This window comes from Macaca fascicularis, chromosome 6 (genome assembly GCF_037993035.2).
Source record: "Macaca fascicularis isolate 582-1 chromosome 6, T2T-MFA8v1.1".
NCBI lineage: Eukaryota > Metazoa > Chordata > Mammalia > Primates > Cercopithecidae > Macaca > Macaca fascicularis.
Genome location: NC_088380.1, coordinates 122569332 through 122590484, shown reverse-complemented (window position 1 = coordinate 122590484; position 21153 = coordinate 122569332). Strand labels below are relative to the sequence as shown.

The 21153-nt window shown below is 39.0% G+C and overlaps 1 protein-coding gene across 2 annotated transcripts in view; it reads right to left on the bottom strand.

The window, feature by feature from the left end:
* Positions 1 to 766: 766 nt before the first annotated feature.
* Positions 767 to 21153, bottom strand: part of AP3S1 (adaptor related protein complex 3 subunit sigma 1) — a 158326-nt gene continuing 137939 nt past the window's right edge. For both annotated transcript variants that reach the window (XM_065546656.1, XM_073994080.1), the window contains one exon: positions 767 to 985. In XM_065546656.1, coding sequence (XP_065402728.1) covers positions 941 to 985 — 45 coding nt within the window. In that variant the 3' untranslated portion in view covers positions 767 to 940. The remainder of the gene's footprint in view (positions 986 to 21153) is intronic.

Sequence of the window (21153 nt, the reverse complement as noted above, 5' to 3'; positions counted from 1 at the left end):
TATATATACACTACAGTTCCTTTATCCGTTCATTGATTGATGAGCATTTGGGTTGCTTCCATGATTTTGCAACTGTGAATTGTGCTGCTATAAACATGTGTGTGCAAGTATCTTCAATATGAAAATTTATACATTAAGATATCTTGCTTCCACCACTTCCATAGTTAATCATTTTTAATAGTATTTTTTTGTGTAAACTTCCAGTGTTTCCTCATGCAAATCAAGAGAATAGAATTATATGCCCTTGTATTTCTCTCTTTCTTACAAGAAAAACAGTATACTATATTGTAGTTCCTCACCTGCATTTTCATTTAACAATATATTCTAGATATCTTTTCATATCAGTCCACAGATACATTTCACATACTTTTCTGCAGCTGTATAGTATTATATTGTACAGACATACCATTGCAAAGATTTCCCCAGTTTGGTTATTTGCATGGATTCACCAGACTCCACAGAGTATATTCATATAGGTGTTTATTTAAAGGCAAAGGATACGGTATAGCAAGAGAAAGAGAGTACAGGCAAGTACCGGAGGTTAGAGAGACATCCAATGTGCAAAGAAAGAAGAGCCCTTATTTGCACAAATGGCCATGCTGTGTCACCAACTTGAGCTACCAATCTCTGTGAGAGGAATCTTTTCTAGAAAGACCTTATAGTGAAATGGCCCAATGGGTTCTCCTTGCCCGCTGCCCAGATAGAGCTAATGTATCAAGACAGGAGAATTGCTGTAGAGAAAGAATTTAATTCACAGACAAACAGCTAAATGGGAGACTAGAGTTTTATTACTCAAATCAGTCACCTTGAACATTTGGAGACCAGGGCTTTTAAGGAGAATTTGGTAGGGATCAGGGAGTAGGGAGTGCTGATTGATCGGATCAAAGATGAAGTCATAGGGGCTGACTTCATGCTGTCTTCTTCTTCATAGGGGCTGACTTCATGCTGTCAAGTCAAAGTGGCTTCTTCTTGCTGTCTTCTTTTCCTGGGTAGGATTGCAAAACTGGTTAGGCCAAATTACCAGTCTGGGTGGCACCAGCTAGTATCTCAGAACTTAGAGTCCAAAAAACATCTCAAGCACCAATTTTAGGTTTTGCAATAGTGATGTTATGCCTAGGAGCAACTGGGGAGGTTCAGAATCTTATGGCCTCTAGCTGCATGACTCCTGAAACAATAATTTCTTATATTATGGCTAATTGATTAGTCTTACAAAGACAGTGTGGTCTCTAGGTAAGAAGGAGGTTTATTTCATGAGGAAGTTATTATTATCTTTGTTTCAAAGTTAACCTATAAACTAAGTTTCTCTCAAAGCTAGTTTGGCCTATGCTCAGGAATAAAACAGGGACAGACTGGAGGTTAGAAGCAAGATGGAGTTGGTTAGGTCAGATCTCTTTCACTGTCATAATTTTCCCACTGTTAGAATTTTTGCAAAGGCAGTATCAAAAGGTGAAATTACTAGTCTTTTAAGTAATCAAGCCAAGTTTTTCAGACCCATAAGTCCAGTTGCAAACCATCAAGTTTAAAAAACAACCTGGGAGGTTCCAGAGAGAATTTCAGACCTTCATCACCACATCAAAAACTGGCAGCTACTGGAAAGAGCAGAAAGGTGTCTGAGTCCCTTTAAAGCCTCACAGAATTGTCATTATTTGAACTATTTGGTAATTTCCTGGAAGACCTCATTTACAAGGCTGTCTTTATTTGATATACTCAGAGTTCATGCAGTGTGAACAGCCTTTCCTCAGGGTCATTGGCTGAAAACAAGAGGCAGTTGTTTAGCATTGCAACTACCTGAGATGGACAAACAACTGGGGTAAATAATAAACTCATTAAAAAGCTTAAAAAGAAAAGCTCAGGAATGAGATATCTGTAGGGGGCTTTGAAAAGCTCCAAAGTATCTCTGAAAATCTGTAAGACCATATACATATATAGAACTATACATATGACCAGGACTGTATATGTACTCAGGAAATACCTGAAAAGTCCCTAAGCTCTCACTTCTAGCTAACCTTGAAGCACTGCTAGAGCTGGATATGAAGACTAAGGTAGAGTTGTCAATTGCCTGCTAACTGTTGATGGGATGCCTCAGCACACACACAGAGCCCCTTCTCAAAGACTGGGAGATGACTTATTGGTCCTAGGCACTTAAGGAAATCTCTGTTTAATTATTAGTTGACTACTAACCAAACTGAGCAAGGACATCAGTGGCCACCACAAGAAACCCTGGAGAAAGATAATCTGATTTTCAGAGTTGTCACATTATGTAAAATGTCATGTTTCCAACAAAGAAATTATGAGACATGCAAAGAAGCAAGAAAGTATGCCCATAAGCAGGAAAAAAGCAGTCAATAAGTGTGCCTAAGGAATGTCAGACACTAGACAAAACTAGACAAAGGCTTTAAATTAGCTTTTTATTTTTTATTATACTTTAAGTTCTAGGGTACATGTGCCCAACGTGCAGGTTTGATACATAGGTATACATGTGCCATGTTGGTTTGCTGCACCCATTAACTCGTCATTTACATTAGGTATTTCTCCTACAGCTATCCCTCCCCTAGCCCCCCATCCCCCAAGAGGGCCCAGTGTGTGATGTTCCACGCCCTGTGTTCAAGTGATCTCATTGTTCAATTCCCACCTATGAGTGAGAACAGGCGGCATTTGGTTTTCTGTCCTTGTAAGAGTTTGCTGAGAATGATGGTTTCCAGCTTCATCCATGTCCCTGCAAAGGAAATGAACTCATCCTTTTTTATGGCTACATAGTATTCCATGTGATGTGCCACATTTTCTTAATCCATTCTATCATTGATGGACATTTGGTTTGGTCCCAAGTCTTTGCTATAGTGAATAGTGCTGCAATAAACATACATGTGCATGTGTCTTTATAGCAGCATGATTTATAATCCTTTGGGTATATATGCAGTAATAGGATTGCTGGGTTAAATGGTATTCTAGTTCTAGATCCTTGAGGAATCACCACACTGTCTTCCCCAATGGTTGAACTAATTTACACTCCCACCAACAGTGTAAAAGCGTTCTTATTTCTCCACATCCTCTCCAGCATCTGTTGTTTCCTGGCATTTTAATGATCACCATTCTAACTGGTGTGAGATGGTATCTCATTGCAGTTTTGATTTGCATTTCTCTGATGACCAGTGATGATGAGCATATTTTCATGTGTCTATTGGCTGCATAATTATCTTCTTTTGAGAAGTGTCTGCTCATATCCTTTGCCCACTTTTTAATGGAGTTGTTTTTTTTTTCTTGTAAATTTGTTTGAGTTCTTTGTGGATTCTGGATATTAGCCCTTTGTCAGATGGGTAGATTGCAAAAATTTTTTTCCATTCTGTAGGTTGCCTCTTCACTCTGATGGTAGATTCTTTTGCCATGCAGAAGCTCTTTAGTTTAATTAGATCCCATTTGTCCATTTTGGCTTTTGTTGCCTTTGCTTTTGGTGTTTTAGTCATGAAGTCCTTGCCCGTACCTATGTCCTGAATGGTATTGCCTAGGTTTTCTTCTAGAGTTTTTATGATTTTAGGTCTGACATTTAAGTATTTAATTCACCTAGAATTAATTTTTGTACAAGGTGTAAAAAGAGATCCAGTTTCAGCTTTCTACATATGGCTAGCCAGTTTTCCCAGCACCATTTATTAAATAGGGAATCCTTTCCCCATTTCCTGTTTTTGTCAGATTTGTCAAAGATCAAATGGTTGAAGATGTCTGGTGTTATTTCTGAGGCGTCTGTTCTGTTCCATTGGTCTATATCTCTGTTTTGGTACCAGTACCAGGCTGTTTTGGTTACTGTAGCCTTGTAGTATAGTTTGAAGTCAGCTAGCATGATGCCTCCTGCTTGGTTCTTTTTGTTTAGGATTGTCTTGGCAATGCGGGCTCTTTTTTGGTTCCGTATGAACTTTAAGATTTTTAGTTTAGTTTTTTTTTTTTTTTTTTTATAGAATTTTTAGTTCTTCCAATTCTGTGAAAAAAGTCATTGGCAGCTTGATGGAAGTGGCATTGAATCTATAAATTACCTTGGGCAGTGTGGCCATTTTCACAATATTGAGTCTTCCTATCTATGAGCATGGAATGTTCTTCCATTTGTTTGTGTCCTCTTTTATTTTGTTGAGCAGTGGTTTGTAGTTCTCCTTGAAGAGGTCCTTAACATCCCTTGTAAGTTGGATTCCTAGGTATTTTATTCTCTTTGAAGCAATTGTGAATGGGAGTTCACTCATGATTGGCTCTCTGTCTGTTATTGGTGTATAGGAATGCTTGTGATTTTTGCATATTGATTTCGTATTCTGAGACTTTGCTAAAGTTGCTTATCAGCTTAAGGAGATTTGGGGCTGAGACGATGGGGTTTTCTAAATATACAATCATGTCATCTGCAAACACGGACAATTTGACTTCTTCTTTTCCTAATTGAATACCCTTTTTTTCCTTCTCTTGACTGATTGCCCTGGCCAGGACTTCCAACACTGTGTTGAATAGGAGTGGGCATCCTGGTCTTGTGCCGGTTGTCAAAGGGAATGCTTCCAGTTTTCACCCATTCAGTATGATAGTGGTTGTGGGTTTGTCATAAATAACTCTTAATATTTTGAGATACATTCCATCAATACCTAGTTTATTGAGAGTTTTTAGCATGAAGTGCTGTTGAATTTTGCCAAAGGCCTTTTCTGATGTATTGAGATAATCATGTGGTTTGTTTTCATTGGTTTTGTTTATGTGATGGATTACATTTATTGATTTGTGTATGTTGAACCAGCTTTGCATCCCAGGGATGAAACTAACTTGATCATGGTGGATAAGCTTTTTGATGTGCTGCTGGATTTGATTTGCCAGTATTTTATTGAGGATTTTCACTTCTATGTTCATCAGGGATATTGGTCTACAATTCTCTTTTTTGTTGTTGTTGTGTCTCTGCCAGGCGTTGGTATCAGGATGATGCTGGCCTCATAAAATGAGTTAGGGAGGATTCCCTCTTTTTCTATTGATTGGAATAGTTTCAGAAGGAATAGTACCAGCTCCTCTTTGTACCTCTGGTAGACTTTGGCTGTGAATCTGTCTGGTCCTGGACTTTTTTTGGTTGGTAGGCTATTAATTATTGACTGAATTTCAGAACCCATTATTGGTCTATTCAGGGATTCAATGTCTTCCTGGTTTTGTCTTGGGAGGTGTATGTGTCCAGGAATTTATCCATTTCTTCTAGATTTTCTAGTTTATTTGTGTAGTGGTGTTTATAGTATTCTCTGATAGTAGTTTGTATTTCTGTGGGATTGGTGGTGATATCCCCTTTATCATTTTTTATTGCATCTATTTGATTCTTCTCTCTTTTCTTCTTTATTAGTCTTGGTAGAGGTCTATCAATTTTGTTGATCTTTCAAAAAACCAGTTCCTGGATTCATTGATTTTTTGAAAGGTTCTTGTGTCTCTATCTCTTTCAGTTCTGCTCTGATCTTAGTTATTTGCCTTCTGCTTGCTTTTGAATTTGTTTGCTCTTGCTTCTGTAGTTCTTTTAATTGTGATGTTTGGGTGTTGATTTTAGATCTGTCCTTCTTTTTCTTTTTTTTTTTTTTTTTTTTTTTTTTTTGAGACGGAGTCTCGCTCTGTCACCCAGGCTGGAGTGCAGTGGCCGGATCTCAGCTCACTGCAAGCTCCGCCTCCCGGGTTCATGCCATTCTCCTGCCTCAGCCTCCCGAGTAGCTGGGACTACAGGCGCCCACAACCGCGCCTGGCTAATTTTTTGTATTTTTAGTAGAGACGGGGTTTCACCGTGGTCTCGATCTCCTGACCTTGTGATCCGCCCGCCTCGGCCTCCCAAAGTGCTGGGATTACAGGCGTGAGCCACCGCGCCCGGCCTGTCCTTCTTTTTCTTGTGGGCATTTAGTGCTATACATTTCCCTCTACAAATTGCATTAAATGTGTCCCAGAGATTCTGGTATATTGTGTGTTTGTTCTCATTGGTTTCAAAGAACATCTTTGTTTCTGCCTTCATTTCGTTATTTACCCAATAGTCATTCAGGAGTAGGTTGTTCAGTTTCCATGTAGTTGAGTGGTTTTGAGTGAGTTTCTTAATCCTGAGTTCTAGTTTGATTGCACTGTGGTCTGAGAGACAGTTTGTTGTGATTTCGGTTCTTTTCCATTTGCTGAGGAGTGCTTCACTTCCAATTATGTGGTGAGTTTTAGAATAAGTGTGATGTGGTGCTGAGAAAAATGTACATTCTGTTGATTTGGGGTGTAGAGTTCTGTAGCTGTCTGTTAGTTCTGCTTATTGCAGAGCTGAGTTCAAGTCCTGGATATCCTTGTTAACCTTATGTCTCATTGATCTGTCTAATATTGTCAGTGGGTGTTAACGTCTCCCATTATTATTGTGTGTGAGTCTTAAGTCTCTTTGTAGGTCTCTAGGACTTGCTTTATGAATCTTGGTGCTCCTGTATTGGTTGCATATATATTTATGAGAGTTCACTCATCTTATTGAATTGATACCTTTACCACTATGTAATGCCATTCTTTGTCTATTTTGATCTCTGTTTATGTAAAGTCTGCTTTATCAGAGAGTAGGATTGCAACCCCTCCTTATTTTTGCTTTGCATTTGCTTGGTAGATCTTCCTCCATCCCTTGATTTTGAGCCTATATGCGTCTTTGCACATGAGATGGTCTCCTGAATACAGCACACTGATGGATCTTGACTCTATCCAATTTGCCAGTCTGTGTCTTTTAATTGGGACATTTAACCCATTCACATTTAAGGTTAATATTGTTATGTGTGAATTTGATCCTGCCATGATGATGTTAGTGGGTTATTTTGCCCATTAATTGATGCAGTTTTTTCATAGCATCAATGGTCTTTACAATTTGGCCTGTTTTTGCAGTGACTGGTATCGTTGTTTCTTTCCATGTTTAGTGCTTCCTTCAGGAGCTCTTGTAAGGCAGGCCTGGTGGTGACATAATCTCTCAGCATTTGCTTATCTGAAAAGGATTTTGTTTTTCCTCCATGTATGAGACTTAGTTTGGCTGGATATAATATTCTGGGTTAAAAATTCTTTTCTTTAAGAATGTTAAATATTGGCCCCTCCTCTCTTCTGGCTTGTAGGGTTTCTGCTGAGAGATCTGCTGTTAGTCTGATGGGCTTCCCTTTGTGGGTAACCCGACCTTTCTCTCTGGCTGCCCTTAACATTTTTTCTTTCATTTCAACTTTGGTGAATCTGACAATTATGTGCCCTGGGGTTGCTATTCTCGAGAAGTATCTTTGTGGTGTTCTCTTTATTTCCTGAATTAGAATGCTGGCCTGCCTAGCTAAGTTGGGGAAGTTCTCCTGGATAATATCCTAAAGTGTGTTTTCCAGCTTGGTTCCATTTTCCCCATCACTTTCAGGTACACCAATTAAACATAGATTTGGTCTTTTCACATTGTCCCTTATTTCTTGGAGGCTTTGTTCATTTCTTTTTACTCTTTTTTCTCACTTGTCTTCTTACTTTATTTCATTAATTTGATCTTCAGTTACTGACACCCTTTTTTCCACTTTATCAAATTGACTACTGAAGCCACGGTTTTCAGCTCCATCAGGTCATTTAAGGTATTCTGTACACTGTTTATACTAGTTAGCCATTTGTCTAACCTTTTTTCAAGGTTTTTACTTTCCTTGTGATGGGTTCAAACATGCTCCTTTAGCTCAGAATAGTTTGTTATTACAGACCTTCTGAAGCCTACTTCTGTCAACTCATCAAAGTCATTCTCTGTCCAGCTTTGTGCTATTCTTGGTGAGGAGCTGCAATCCTTTGGAGGATAAGAGGAGCTCTGGTTTTTAGAATTTTCAGCTTTTCTGCTCTGGTTTCTCCCTATCTTTGTGGTTTTATCTATCTTTGATCTTTGATGTTGGTGAACTACAGATGGGGTTTTGGTGTAGATGTCCTTTTTGTTGATGTTGATGCTATTCCTTTCTGTTTGTTAGTTTTCCTCCTAAGAGTCAGTCCCTCAGCTGCAGGTCTGTTGGAGTTTGCTGGAGGTCCACTCCAGACCCTGTTTGCCTGGGTATCACCAGATAGCAAATATTGTGGAACAGCAAATATTGCTACCAGATCCTTCCTCTGGAAGCTTCCTCCCAGAGGGTCACCCACCTATATGAGGTGTCTGTCAGCCCCTACTGAGAGATGTCTCCCAGTTAGGCTACACAGGATCAGGGACCCACTTGAGGAGGCAGTCTGTCTGTTCTCAGAGCTCAAACACCATGCTAGGAGAACCACTGCTTTCTTCAGAGCTGTCAGACAGGTATGTTTAAGTCTGCAGAAGTTGTCTGCTGCCATTTGTTCAGCTATGCCCTGCCTACAGAGTTGGAGTCTGTAGAGGCAGTAGGCCTTGCTGAGCTGCTGAGCTGTAGTGGGCTATGGCCAGTTCAAGCTTCCCGGCCACTTTGTTTACCTACTTAAGCCTCACCAATGGCAGATGCTCCTCCCGTAGCCAGGCTGCTGCCTTTCAGTTTGGTCTCCGACTGCTGTGCTCGCAGTGAGTAAGGCTCCATGGGCCTGGGACTCACTAAGCCAGGCGTGGGAAAGAATCTCCTGGTCTGCTGGTTGCTAACACCTTAGGAAAAGCGTAGTATTTGGGCAGAGTGTCCCGTTTTTTGAGGTACGGTCTGTCGTGGCTTCCCTTGGCTAGTAAAAGGGAATTCCCCCGACCCCTTGCACTTCCCAGGTGAAGCGATGCCCTGCCCTGCTTCAGCTTGGCCTCTGTGGGCTGCACCCACTGTCCAACCAGTCCCAATGAGATGAACCAGGTACCTCAGTTGGAAATGCAGAAATCACCTGTCTTCTGTGTCAATCATGCTAGGAGCTGCAGATTGGAGCTGTTCCCATTCGGCCACCTTAGAACCAACTCTTAAATTAGCTTTTTAAATATGTTAAAAGAAGTAAAGGAAATCATGTCTAAAGAACTAAAGGTAAATATAAGAGTAATATCTCATTATTATTATATTCTCTCATGGTAATACCAATAAAGAGAGAGAAAATATTTAAGAAAAACCAATAGAAAGTCTGGAGTTGAAAGTACAATAACTGAAATAAAAAATTCAGTAAGTGGGCCCAACAGTAGGTTTATCAGAAAGAAGAAAGAATCAATGAAACTGAAGATAGGTCATATGAAATTATTCAGTCTGAGGCACAGAAAGAAAAAAATGAAGAAACATGAACAGAGCCTAAGGGACCTGTGAGACACTATCAAGCAGACCAACACACACACTGTTGAAGTTCCAACAGTAGAAGAGAAAGAGAAGGAGATAGAGAGATTATTTGAAGAAATAATGGCCACAAATTTCCCAAATTCGGTGCAAGTTATGAATCTACAAATCCAAAAAGCTCAACAAACTTCAGGTGGGATAAAAATCAAAGAGGCCCATACTAAAACACATTGCAATCAAATTATAGATGCTAAATACAAAGAGAGAATCTTGAAAGCAGCAAGAGAGAAGTGACTTGTCACATATAAAGAATTCTCAATAAGACAATCAGCTGATTTCTCCAAAACCTTAGAGATTAGAAAGTAGTGGGTTAATATATTCAAAGTAGTGAAAGAAAAGTCCTATTCCTGGAAATTCTATATACAGCAAAATTACTCTTCAAAATGAAGGAAAAAATAAGATATTCCCAAATAAACAAGAACTGACGAAGTTTGTTACCACTAGACCTGAACTGCAGGAAATGCTAATGGGAGTTTTTCAGATAAAATGAAAAGACAGTAGGCAGTAACTCAAAGTCATGAAGATATAAAGATCTTTGGTAAAGATAATATGTGGGCAATTATACAAGCTAACATTTTTATAATTTTGGTTTGCAACTCCACTTTTGATTTTTTATGTCATTTAAAAAACAAATGCATAGAAACAATTATTAATATATGTTACAGGACACACAAAACATAAAGATGTAATCTGTGGCATCAATAACCAAAGCAGGGAACAGAACTCTATAGGAACAGAGTCTTCATATGCTATTGAAGCTAAGTTAGTATAAATTCACATTAGGATATTATAATATTAAGACGTTAAACATAATTCCTATGGCAACCAGTAAACATCTATAGAATATTCACATAAAGAAATGAGAAGATAATCTAAATTTTTTATACAAAAAATCAACTAAACACAAAAGAAGGCAATAATGGATGAAAGGAGGAACAACAAGAAAAAACTACAAGGCATCTATATATAAACAAATAGCAAAATGGCTGAAGTAAATCTTTCCTTATTTCTAATTACTTCAAATGTAAATGTATTAAATTCTCCAAAAGAGATTGGCAGAATAGATGTTTTTAAACATCTGAAGATCTATAGTATAGATATGTAAGTAGACCTAACTATATGCTGTCTACAAGAGACTCGGTTTAGATCCAAATGCATAGGTTGAGAGTAAAAGGAGGAAAAAAGATATTTCATGCAAATAGTAACCAAAAGAGAGCTAAGGCAGGTATACTAATATTAAATAAAATAGACCTTAAATAAAAAAAGATATAAGAGACAAGGATATTACATATTAATAAAAGGTTTGATACAAGATATAATTATAAGCATTTACACACCTGTATACCATATTCTCAAAATATGAAGCAAAAATTGACAGTATTCAGGAGACAAATAGTTCTACAATAATAGTTGAACACTTCAGCACCCAACTTTCATTAATGGATGATTAACCAGACATGATAAGAAAATAGAGAACTTGAACAACACCATAAACCTATTAGGCCTAAAAGACATATACGTAACACTCTATCCAATGATAGCAGAATATACATTCTTCTTAAGTGAACATGAGACTTCTTCATGGATAGACCATATGTTAGGCCAGAAAACAAGTCTTAATATATTTTAAAAGATATATATCATACAAAACATCTTCAACAACAATAGGATGAAGTTAGAATACCAGAAGGAAAATTGCAGAACTCATAAATATGTGGAAATTAAACAGCATACTCTTAAACAACCAATGGGTCAAAAGAGAAATCACAAGGGCAATTAGAAAATACTTAGGGTTGAATGAAAACAAAAACACAACATACCAACACTTATAGGATACAGTGAAAGCAGGGGCTGGTAGGCCATCCAATCAGAGATCTCTGAGACTGGATTGGGACATGCATGAGCCCCAGTCTCATTTTCTCCTTTTTGAGGTATTTGGAGCTCTTTGACCTACATGACAGATTAACCAGAGGACCTGAGTACTTTGTGAGCTTATACAAGATTTGGCTACCAGAATGGTGCTCATGTGATCATTCTGGGTAACTCTCAAACATCTTGTATACAGGATGAGTTCAGGGCCCTGGAGTACCCGTTGTCCACTACTATCCCTTGGACTTGAGCTATGTATCTGGATCCATGTATTGGCTCTTGCTTATCCATTTTATGACAGCAAGATCATCCCCAGTCTGCAATATCTGAAGGCAGCAAGATGGGAGGCAGGTGTCATTTATTCATGACCCCCCTGCTACTGACAACCAAGACAGTTGCCCCATCCCCTCCATGGACTCCATACTATATATTTGCCCACCCCTGGGAGTGGCTGCATCTATTTGCTCATAAGCATTTTCAGACTGTGGCTCTGCAGTGCCAGTGGGCCCTTCCAACTGATGTCCTCTCTTGCCTCTAATCGACGTGGTGACATCATGCTCTCCCAGCTTGGTCTTAAGGTATGTTGGATAAAGAAGAGACATTTCTTGCCCCAATGGAAACACTCCTTTTAGCCCTCACCTGGGTGGCAATGTGTGGAAGGTAAGAGTGTGGTCAACATGGAAAAGGACCACATTCTAGGAATGCCAGGATTATGTTCTAAAGAGTTTAAAGAAGACCTAGGATTGTAAGATGTGTTGTTTTGTTTTACACCATACAAATTTGAGGAATAAATTTAACACAGTCAGAAAATAAATTATCATTTACATTTTTGTGGATCCTATGAGTAAAACTTGCATGTGTAGGCATTGTCAATGAAGCACAATAACAACTTTTGTTTGAGTCATTAGAAGCCAGTATTTATAGGCAGCACAATGAATGATGTAGTGTCAAGAGTAATAATGTAATCAGTATTAAATAAATGGAGTTAAGGAACTGAAGAAGAAGGTAGGCCTATATTTAAAAAAATACAAACAGGTCTGAAGAGCCATAGCATTGTGAGTAATAACAGCATTGCTACCTTTTTCTCCCGCGAAGCAGTACAAAAGAGCCAGGAATTATGCCTATGACAATAAAGAATGTGAATTGATGATTCCTGTTCCTGGACAGGAAGAGATGGTGCTTGAACACTAAGAAGAATCTTCATATGCACTGATTGGAAAAGAAACTAATATGTTTCTCTTTTCTACTCATCATTCTGTCCCTTCATCGAAAAATCACCATACCTTACATGAGCCCATGAATTCGTATTGTGTTTTAAAGAACCAAACTGCTAGCCTTAGATGAGGCCCTGCAAAATTAATTGCCAAGTGCCCCTCATACCCTGGTGATGGCCTTGTTGGATAGGATACTTATTAGTGGTACTCAGGAAATAAGATGCTCTCAGTGTTGTCTATTGGAGAATTTGTTTTGACCTTAGACTCAAAGCTGGAATTAATTCTCTCCAACAAAAAAGGAAAGGAATATGAAGCACTCTACTTCTCAGCAGAAAGAGAAAATGAAAGAGGAAAAGGATGAGGGATAGAGACAGGAGGAGACACATGGAAGAGAAGCCTGCTCAGCTGCAGACATAGAAGAGAAATCACCCCTGGGGTGGGAAGTTATTGGAAGCAGGTATTATATTTAGCTAAGAACATTAGCAAAAGAAAATTCTTGGAAGTAGAACAACACGTTATATTTTAAAGTATTTGCATTATGTGGTTGGGGATACATTCAGCATCTTCTGTAACTGGTAATCAAGAGCTTTTGGAAAATGATATGTGCATCCATTCTAGAGCAGATTTATGTGTGACAGATGACAATGTGAGAGACAGCATAGAAGGATGGCTGAACATGAACAATGTGACACAAAGATAAATCCATATTATCAGTGTACCAGGCACCACTGTTACTGAGGCAATGTTTTCTTTTGTCCAAATCTTTTATGTCTCTAATTCACTGTACATTTTCAAATAATTATTGACAGATTCTTTACTCACATTTGCTGCTGTATTGTGTCCATTTTTCTCTGAGCTTGGAGGTTTGCATTTATTCAAAGCAAGCAGGTGCATCCTTAGCATAGCCTTATCTACTTTGAGTTCTACTGTTCTTACTGTTTTTTGTCAGATCAAACAAAAAGGTCTCTCTTGTTGTTTTCTGACTTTTTCTGAAGCCTCAGCCCTTTGATCTTCTAGACACTCTTAAAGATTCATGTCAGTCTGTTGCATTTCTCCTAGACTCCATGCTCCTACTTTCTTTTTAAAATATGTACCTGTAAAACTTGTCCCCTCAGGGACTCCCTATGTAGCCACCTTGGTTTCTTAATGTCCTTTCTCTTGCTCTTACTAATCAGAATTGTGGGTTATACCAGGTCTTTCTTGTTGATTAAACAGCTGCTTGCTCAACTGGTTCGATCCTCACTGCCATCCTTCCTTCTCAGGTTTTTGGAACAGGAATGTTCTTTTATACTGAAAGAGCTAAATCTCAATAATCAAGGTGTCATAAATACCTCATGCTTGCTATAGTTTATAAAATACATTTGGGTGTATTTTTCATTGAATTCCTCCATTTTCTGCTAGTTTATCAGCCAAGTTGTTTGCTAGTAAAAAGGCAGGATTGCGGTTAGTATGATAAGTAGATTGAAATTATCAAAGGGATAACTTCAAATCGTTATTGGACATTCAAGTAAAAGAAAAAGAAAAGGACCTTTGAATGACTTCATAAAACATGTTATTTCCCCAAATCACAAATAATTCCTGATTATTGGTTACTTTTCTTCAGAGCCCTAAAAAAGAATCACAGAACATTTAAACCACAGAACAAATGCCATAGGTATTTGTAAAACTGGAATTCACTATGGGCAGTGAGGTAAGGGGCCTATGGAAAAATCTGTGTTATTACTGGGATTTTTAGGGGCCAATCTTATTTTTATTTTTTATTGTTGTTATTTATTTTTAATTTTTACATTTCTCTTTTAGTTTTCTAACCAAAACATATACCCTCTAAACTAAGAATGCTGCTGTGCCTTGCACGGCTAGGCAGGGACTCCTGGATAGGCCAACAGATGACAGGTGCTTAGATCACACTGCCCCATCCCATGGGCAAGGTAGCCCTGCTCAGGTCCAGGTGTAGCAGCTAACGAAGGCTAAAGCCACCTAAAGGAGCATGGTGGGCCTTGAGGGATGGGTGCCCATGGCTCTGCTCCACTACAGCCATTCCCATGCCAAACCCTCTGGGCTCCATGCAGGCTGGAGTTCTGCCTCTGTCAATGCTCTGGGCAGTTCTCCCTGCCAGCTCAAGTGTCCGTGGAGAGTGTGGGGTCTCCTTTAGCTAGGATTCTGGAGGTCTGTGGAAGAAGTGCACCACTAATTGCCTATTTCACGCACTCCCTTCCCTAATGAAACCATCTTTGCAAAAATCATCAGTGAAGCGATCTGACCTAACTGTCTCCACCTTGCTTCTAACCTCCAAGCTGTCCTTGTTCATTCCCAGGCATAAGCCAAACTAACTTTCAGAGGAATTTAGTTTATACTTTAACTTTGAAACAAAGATGATGACATCCCTTTCCGGCTGTGGGCAAAATGAACCCATTGGACCAGGAGTTGCCTGGGGCCAGGACTGAGTCCTGATGATCGGCAACCCCATGCAGAGTTCCCAGCTTCCCACCCTTTCATTCCCAGCTTCCCACCCTTTCAGAGTTCCCAGCCTTCCCACCCTTTTAATTCTTTCCTAAGATCTGTTCAGTGTATGCTGGTCTTCTTGATGGTTGTTCTGTGCGGGAAACACGTGAGGGGAAAAGAAAAGGCACACAGAATACTTTTAAGGGTAAACAGCCTTTATCCCAAGTATATGGCAATACAGATACAATAAGCAAATGATAATAAGCAAATTGCAATGGGAAGAGGAGGAAAAGAAAAATGTGTGTGTGTGTGTGTGTGTGTGTGTGTATATATATATATATTTTTTTTTTACACTCATCAGACTATGGAGGATTCGACACCAGACCAGGGCACCAGTCTGGGCCCCAGAGTCATCATCCACGCACAGACGAGGAGCGGTCTCATGAAGCTTCAGTGCAGTCTAGGGCCCTGGCTCTTTTTGTCACGAGTTGTTTGGCATGAGGCCCAGTCACGTGGGCCCTTTGCGACTGGGCTCAAGGAACACAAAAAGGTCAACTTGCTTTTGCAATTGACTGTTGTTTTTCCATAAGTAACATATAGGAATAGATTGAAATAGAGATTTCTCTGAAACAGGGCTAGATGAATGCCTCAAGGGGCTCACACAATTTATTCCGGGACTTGGTGACCATTGTTTGTGTCCACGTTCAACGTATTTAACTTGTCCTCCACGATGGTCTGGTTTGCCAGTGGGAGCAGCTCTTCCTGTCTGCATCTAGTCTGCCATGTTGATTCCTACTCTTTTCTCTTTATTTTTATTGTATGTCATTTTTTTCTCTGTAATTATTAGAGAATTTATCAAGTGTTTCCTTCGCACGATGTAGTTACACAAAAGAAAAAACCTGTTCAGTATTGCAGCTTGGGCAAGGACAGTATTTAAGTTTGGTACTGAAAAATATATAACCAAGTAGATAGGGAGTGGAATGAAGAGTCCTGCTCCCCTGGGGATGATGAAAGTGGGTCTAATACAACTTTCTGTCATCTATTGCAGCTTCATGAGGCCGAAATGAAGTCTCTACTTCCTGTCCCTACTAGTGCCAACACCACTGTCTGACTCTCTCACACTGAACAGGTGGAAAATGAAGAAAACGATAATGCTCAAAGGCTTTGCTGACTCCTGTCTCTGGGGATATCACCTTGGATGTATATCACTCCATGGATACCTCTCCTCAGCTTCCTAGGAGTTGTAATTATTTACTGAAGGTAGTAAAAGAGGGAAAGAGAAGGTCGAAGGGAAAGAGGACTGGGAAGCAATGGCTGCTCCCAAAAGCCACCCTTGTAATGCAGGTGACACCTGTCAGTCTCTAGTTAGAATAGTTCTGTTTCTGATCTATGGAGTGGTTAGTTGGGCTGGAGGGCTTCCTTCTTACTTCCAGGTAGGGAGATTTGCCCTGTTTCTGACTGCATGGATCCAGCAGCAACTAGAAACTTTTTCAAATCCTATCAATAGTTGTTACTCCTAATTTTTAATAGGGTATTTTTATCCTTTTCTAAGCTGATTAGGTATTTTAGTGACAAGCTGGGGGAGGTTGCAATCAGGAGGTCTTGTGAGATGCTGTCTTAAAGACATCTCCACTGAATCACTCATAGTTTTATACAAAGCACATGCAAATAGCTTCTCCTTCCTTCCATACATTAAAGGCATTTGTTATAGAGACCATGGCTTAAGTATTAATGAAGCACTGTGCTACCTCCCTCATAGTAAAATAGTTTCAGTAAATGTTTGTGGAATGAATAATTGGATTCAAATGATTAGATTCTTAGGATTTTGTTTCTCCTACTCTGTCATACCACATATAACATTTTAGTCACTCCCACTAAACTAATGTGTTTTAAATAAAGATCAACTGTAAGTCACCCCTCTTTCCTAAACAACAACAACAAAAAAAACACTGCCTGACTTGCAATTGACATATGATTGAGAATAAACCATAAAGAAGAGGAGTGTAAAATCATGGGTGGTTTCTTCTCTGCAGTATCGAGCACACAATCTGGTGTAGAACCATGAATGTGAAAAACACTCACCAAAAAGATAAGGAAAAAAATACATGAAATAGCAAGGCATCCTAGATAGTAATACTAGAAACACATATTAAAATATGTGTTCTTTTTTTAGCTATCCATTTAGTTATATTAAATCACATTAAAATTTGATTTTCAATAAAATATTTTGTTTGGTCACCTATGTAGATGAGAAATTAAGGATTACTGGAGAACTCCTCAGACAAAATTTGCATGAAACAATCAGTTGCAATATGTTACTGCTAAATGAGTCCTAATGTGTTAGTTAAGGTTTAGACTAAGCTGCTGTAACAAAAAGACCCCCCAAAGCACTGGCTCAGGCAAGACAGGAGTTCATTTTTTTCACACTATAGTTCAGAGGTAAGTGAAGGATGCAGGATGAGCAGGTGGCTCTCTTCCATGACATAATTCGCCCCCCATGGAGGTGGTCCTTGCCTGGCTCACCAACACCATGTCTGCAAGTTGGCCCCATAAAGGGAAAAGAGAGAAAGTGGAAGGCAAGTGTTTTAGAGAAATGATGCATATGCTGCTGCACATCAGTTTTTTGTTCACATTCCAATGGTAAGGAAATCATATGGCCATATCTAGCTCTAAGGAAGGCTAGCTATGCCTCTAAAATTCTATGGGGAATTTCTGTTACTAAAAGGAGGAAGTGCCATAACAAAGTACTATAGAAAAAAATAATAATGCATAAAAATAAAAATTAAAAGGAGGAAGGAAAGAATGGATATTGGGGAGCAATAAGCAGTCTTTGCCATACTTGACAAAAGCAGTTTAATACAGTCATTCTGTACTCAGGATTTAAAGAATACACTTATAAAAAGGAAGATTCCACAAAGCTAAACCTCAGGGAAAATGCTGTGTAGTGAAAAGCATTATTTTTACCTAAGGATGCTCAGAAAGTGCTCTGTGCTGCTATCATTTGTTACACAGTTTATGAGCCATAGGCCCCAAAATGTGAAGTCAGACCTGCCAACTGCACCTTCAGTTCTCCAGTGTTCCTGCTGAAATTACCACTTGACCCCGTTTCCCATGCTTTGAAGGGGCAGGAGTTTTATTGGGCACTGCTCTGTGACTGGCATATTACTGAACTTACTCAGAGGCCAAAGATCTTTAGTGAGCATCAAGTGAAGCTCCAGCATTTGGGTAAGTCAGGGTCACTATACAAAAGCAAAACAGGGAAAGTTCTGGAATTCAGGTAGAGAACTGAAACGCAAGAGTTGGATAATTTAATTTCCCCTCCTGGTTTTATTACATCACTAAGGACCCTTTCTGTGTACTGACAGTAGCAAAATAAGATCAAGAATAATAAAAAGGTGTTTTTAAGATGTGCATATGCTGAGTGCCATTAGTGATATACTCAGGTATCAAAAACTAAAATCAATAGATATTTCATGAAGGTCTGTTTTGCCAACTGCTGCAGCTTTTTGGAAGAGATTGGTATTTTGAAGTCATTATTCTCAGTTCCTCACCACCGAATCCAATCTTTGCCTTGTTTTCCATTCTGGGAGTTATAGCTCTACTAACTGCATCAACCAGGTTTCTTTGACCTCTGACATCAGTTGGATTTGGCTAATAGGAGGCAGCACTGGGAGATCAAAGGACAGGAAAAAGAGAAAGGCTGAAGTATCTCTTCTCCCTGGCTTCTTCTGTGCCTTAGCCCTACAATTCTGGCAGGGCTGACCTGGTTTGTGGCCACTGCTCCTGCTGAGTGGCTCTCATCTACAGTTCCAGTTTTTTTTTTGTTTGTTTTTTGTTTTTTTTTTTTTTGAGACGGAGTTTTGCTCTTGTCACCCAGGCTGGAGTGCAATGGTGCAATCTCAGCTCACTGCAACCTCCACCTCCTGGGTTCAAACAATTCTCCTGTCTTAGCCTCCCGAGTATCTGGGATTACAGGCGCCTGCCCCCATGCCCACCTAATTTTTGTATTTTTTAATAGAGATGGGGTTTCACCATGTTGGCCAGGCTGGTCCTGAACTCCTGACCTCAGGTAATCCGCTTGCCTCAGCCTCCCAAAGTGCTGGGATTACAGGCATGAGCCACCATACCTGGCCACAGTTTCAGCTTTCTTCAGGTCCTAGTAATAACATTTCTTCTCGCCCATTCAGGACTAAGTGTGGTAATGATTTCTCATTGTTGCTAAACCCAGGATGTACAATAATTCTTTATTTAAACCCTTAATTTTGTTTTCTGTTGGGTCCTGATACGATAATTTTATCAGGAATTGTTCCAGAAAATAGACACTCAAAACATGACTACGGGACTGGGCAGCTCACATATTTGAAGAGCACGTGAATATCCTCCTTGCTAAGACAGGGCTTACTCAGATTCTCACCAATGCTGATAGAGGATAGATTACAGTGAGAAAGCAAGGTATTGGGAGATTGAGTAGCTATAGAATTTAGCTATTATGACGACAATGGTGATTGTGAGGATTGTAGATTATTATGGTTTCTTCTGACTGCCCTGGCCGAAAGAACAAAAGAAAAAGAAACTTACAGCTTTAAACTTCCATGTTACGATAGAAGTGGTGGACAGTCAAATCTCTATGGTCACCTTAAAGAAGTGCTTTATCTCATCTAGCTGCAAGACCAGCATAGTTGTGATTAGGCCCATAGCTATAATGTCAGTTAAATGTGCAACCCACCAGGTCTTTAATGCTAAGGTAAGGGCATGGTTTGGGAAGGGGTGAGATGCTGAGACTTGAGCTGGGGATATTTGGACAGACATAGACAAAGCTGAGAACTTTGAACCATCTGTTTCCTCTGAACGTTCCTTACCAATGAAAGCAGCTCTCTATTCCATTGAGTAAGCAGTCCTCCCTTGTAGAAAAATCTTTCTGCCTCATCTGGAGTAGTTACCTCGAAAGGGGATATTTATTTTCAGACCTAACCCACGCTACCTGTCATTGCCTCCCAGCTCAAAATGAGATCCTAAAATAGCCCAAAGAAGTGTAAGGTTTTCTCCACTTAGACAGCCTACATACCTAGGATGTTTCAATTTTGAATCAGGAGAAATCTAGGGAGCAGATTTGTATATATTTGTTTTATGGCCCAGAATGTAAATTTCTACAATTCAAACACCAAAAGTTGGTGGAATTTTCAAATGCATTTGAAAAGAATGTATATTCTGCTGTTGTTATAGTATCATATAAACGTCAACTTGGTCAATTTAGTTAACAGTGTTTTTCAGTTCATCTATATTCTTATTGATTTTCTTTTTTTTCTAACAATTATTCAGAGGAGTATTGAAGTCTCCAAATGACAATGCAAATCTATTTTTTAAAGTTATATCTGGATTTATAAAATGCACTTTGAAGCTCTACTCTTTTGCTATATACACATTTTGGTGTGTTATGCTCTCTTGATGAAATGACCCCTTTATCACTATATTATATATCTTTTTATTCCTTATAATATTCCTTGTTCTGAAGTCAGCTTTGTCTAATATTTGTATAGCTACTCCAACATTTGATTAGTGTTTTAGAAATACATCTTTTCCTTTCTTTTACTTTAAATCTATGAAGGTTGAGCATCCCTAACCTGAACATCTTAAACCTGAAACGTTCCCAAATCCAAAACTTTTTAGGACCAACATGATGCTCACAGGAAATGCTCACTGGAGCATTTCAGATTTCAGATTTTTGGATTAGGGATGGTCAACCAGTATGTATTCTGTAAATATTCCAAAATCTGAAAAAATTTGAAATAAAAAACATTTTGGTCCCGAGCATTTCAGATGAGGTATACTTACCTGTGTATATATCTTTATATTGAAAATAGTAATATTGATTCTTCCTCTCCATGAGCATGGAATGTTTTTCCCTTTGTACCATCAACAATTTCTTTGATCAGTGTTTTGTAGTTCTCCTTGTAGAGGTCTTTCACCTCCTTGGTTAAATGTATATTCCTAGGTATTTTTTTTTGTGTGGCTATTATAAATGGGAATGAGTTCTTGATTTGGTTCTCAGCTTGAGCATTGTTGGTATGTAGAATGCAACTGATTTCTGCATGTTAATTTCATATCCTGAAACTTTACTGAAGTTTTTAATAAAGTGTAGGATTCTTGTGGAGGAATCTTTAGGATTTTCCAGGTATAACATCATGCCATCAGTGAACAGAGATAATGTGCCTTCCCCTTTTCAATTTGGATGCCTTTTATTTCTTTCTCTTGCCTTAATGCTCTGGCTAAGACTTCCAGTACTATGTTGAATATTAGTGATGAAAGTGGACATCCTTGTCTTATTCCAGTTCTTAGAAAGAATGCTTTCAATTTTTCCCCACTAAGTGTGATATTGACTGTGGATTTGTCATGTATGGCTCTTATGA